At 53.1% G+C, this 2,589-nt stretch overlaps 2 protein-coding genes across 2 annotated transcripts; one reads left to right on the top strand and one right to left on the bottom strand.

Annotated features, from left to right (window-relative positions):
• Positions 1–242: 242 nt before the first annotated feature.
• IE81DRAFT_327285 (hypothetical protein) lies at positions 243–1,471 on the bottom strand. Its single transcript, XM_025515070.1, has 3 exons — positions 911–1,471; positions 667–757; positions 243–362 (listed from the first exon to the last, which is right to left on the bottom strand). Exons 1-3 carry the CDS (start codon positions 1,035–1,037, stop codon positions 281–283), a joined length of 300 nt encoding a protein of 99 aa, XP_025365800.1. The 5' UTR covers positions 1,038–1,471; the 3' UTR covers positions 243–280.
• Positions 1,472–2,062: 591 nt separating this feature from the next.
• Positions 2,063–2,497, top strand: IE81DRAFT_350874 (hypothetical protein; the record flags this gene model as incomplete). The annotated part of the gene is made up of 1 exon (XM_025516616.1): positions 2,063–2,497. A coding segment is annotated over one exon (435 nt), but the record flags the coding sequence as incomplete, so codon positions are not given.
• Between the last annotated feature and the right edge of the window lie 92 nt (positions 2,498–2,589).

Here is a 2,589-nt window from a genome sequence, read left to right as displayed (position 1 = left end):
GGGGGGGGAATGGACATGCGCATACCGTACCGCATTGAACTTCAATATGGTAGAAGCAACAAGCTTTTGATACACTTCTGCAGCGTATCAAATGCTGGTTTCTGCTAGCACAGCACAGCACACCTGTATGGTCGCTGCAAAGGTCAACTTTCTCTTGATTGAATGGAAATGTCAAGGTGAACATTTGTAGCGACAGTTTCGACAGCGACGAGGTGTATCACTCTCCTCATCAAGCTTGTCTCCCCCCTCCTCCTCCCCCCGCTCCCCTTTTGCCTCCGTACTACACCATCCGATCTCCACTCTTTGATCGATTAGAAGTCAAATATTCCTTTCTTCTCTTGGTCATCGCTTCTTCTGATGTGCTTCGGGCGCGGTGCGGTGCGGTGCGGTGCAGTGCGATGCGCAAGGGGGGCAAAGAAGGCTCTTGGGTCAGTCTGCAGTCAGTAGCAGCACTTCGCATGCATAGAGCCAAGCATAGCAAAAGTCGCACAGGCACACGGGGTCAAAAGAGGGAGAGGGCACACACGAACAAGTGCCTTGGACCAATGTGCAAGGCTTAGCAGCATCGACACCTTCTTTTGCCGGGGCAAAAGTCAAGATGGCGGGGAAAACAAAACCCGATTCCAAAGGATGTGCCCGCAGGCGTGAATGCGGGTCCGTACTCACTATTCTGCTAAACAGCTCCTCAACGCTTTGTGATGATCCCTGCAAGCCCAAGCCATACTGATCGTTCTTCCCGAGCTACACTCCGCAAAGGCTATCATGTCGCCAATCACGCACAGAATGAATGGTAGAGGAGACCAGCATGAGCACGAGTAATGAAGGGTCCAAGCTCGAGGCACGCCATTTCTCCCTTCCCTGCATCCCCCCCCTTTCCCACCAAAAACACGATTCGCAAAATCCGACTCACCTCGAAGCACATCGTCGCATTTTTTTAGACCTTCTGCTTTTGCCGTCTTTAATAGCGCGTCCGATTCTCGATTGGACAGAGCGTGGGACATGCCGTCGAACGTCTGCGCTTGCGTTTCATGCGACATGATCCGTTTCCGACTATGTGACGTGCGCTTCTTGGGAGAGTAGGTCAGCCGATGCCGGATGGTCGGGATGGAAGCGGAGCAATGATGCGCCGGAGGGTCCGCTGCGATCCAATGACCCGAGCCGCCTTGGTATCAAGTCCAGAACGCTGAGTCGGACGTATGATGGATTGAGATGCGAGCGGCGGGCTACGAGTGACCACGCAGGTACTTTGGATCACCCCAAGCAAGGGCCTGCGAAGCTCGATTGTAAGGTGCCCGTGTTGGGTAGTGAGGAGGAGCGGTGAGGATGAGGGCGTGCATGCGACCGAACCAAGGAGTCAATCAGACTTGTGAGCCAGAGTGAAGGGCAAGCATGCAAGATCAGAGTTGATCATTCAACAAGACACGAACATCCAGCAGGTGCAAGCAAGCAAGCAAGCTCTGCATTCGAAAATTGAAAAGAAGCGGTCGAGAGTCAAGTCCGTGCGCATACGGAAGGTGTACATATATATGGATGATGCTGACCTGATGAGTTATTCTGATCACGTGGTTCATCGCGACCCCCGAAATCAAGAATCACAAATCTTGAATGCTTTGTTCAAATTGAAGATTCATCTTTGGCGCGGCACGATGTGTTGTTATAGTTCGAGTTACAAACGAACATTTGGAATCGTGGATTTTGACTCACGCATCCAAGCACATCCTTGAGAGTCGTGAGTCGCGAGTCGTGCTCGCTGTACGGGTATACATGCATTCAATTGCTTCGATGACGATCCTCGGCAGCTGGCGTGCCATTCTCCCACCACCTTACGACTAGCTCCGCACTCGCCAGTCGACTTGACGATTGGGCGGTGCGGACATTTGAATGCGAAAGATTCGACTCGACTTCTCCACACGCTTGGCCACATACATCCTGCTCACAATCCGCGCATACACAGCGTCCAAGGGTGGCCGACCGAACAGAACTCGGGGGGGTCTCGCAATTTCGATTAACTTCACAGATCGCCGATGCAAGAGCTGCGTAGTCGCCGCTAAGACTTGTTATGATGGCCTCTCCGAGCGGTAGCGGTAGAGGTAGAGCTAGCGAGAGCAAGAGTCAAACGTCCACTCCAACTCCTGCTCCCGCACAAGCCTTGCAAGCCATCTTTCCCCCACCCGCCGCGGTCCACAGACACTTCACGCCCTCCAACTTGCGCAAATTCAAAGTGCTTTGCGAATATCATCATGCTCGTCCAGAGCTGGATAGATGGGCGAGATTGGAACCGGCTGAGAGACTGGTTCAGCAGAGAGAGGTGCTGCGCAGGAATGCGGAGAATGATGAAGCAGTGACGAGAGTATTGGAGGAAGAGGAGGAGCAGGGCGGAAGATCACGAGCGCAGGAAGAAGATGAGGAGATCGATTTATTGGCACAGTTGGATCCCCCCAGATTGGACTGGATCGAGCAGGACGGGCATTATTGGTGTTGGGGACAATTCGTGCAAGTGAGTACCTTTTCTGCTTTGCAACTTGGGGCCCCGGATCGTATCACAAGAGTAGAAACAGACCCGCTCTTCTGGACCATTTGGGGGGGGGG

This window comes from Ceraceosorus guamensis (assembly GCF_003144195.1).
Source record: "Ceraceosorus guamensis strain MCA 4658 unplaced genomic scaffold IE81scaffold_236, whole genome shotgun sequence".
NCBI lineage: Eukaryota > Fungi > Basidiomycota > Exobasidiomycetes > Ceraceosorales > Ceraceosoraceae > Ceraceosorus > Ceraceosorus guamensis.
The sequence above is the reverse complement of the archived record's forward strand: the minus strand, read 5'-3'. Positions and strand labels throughout refer to the sequence as shown.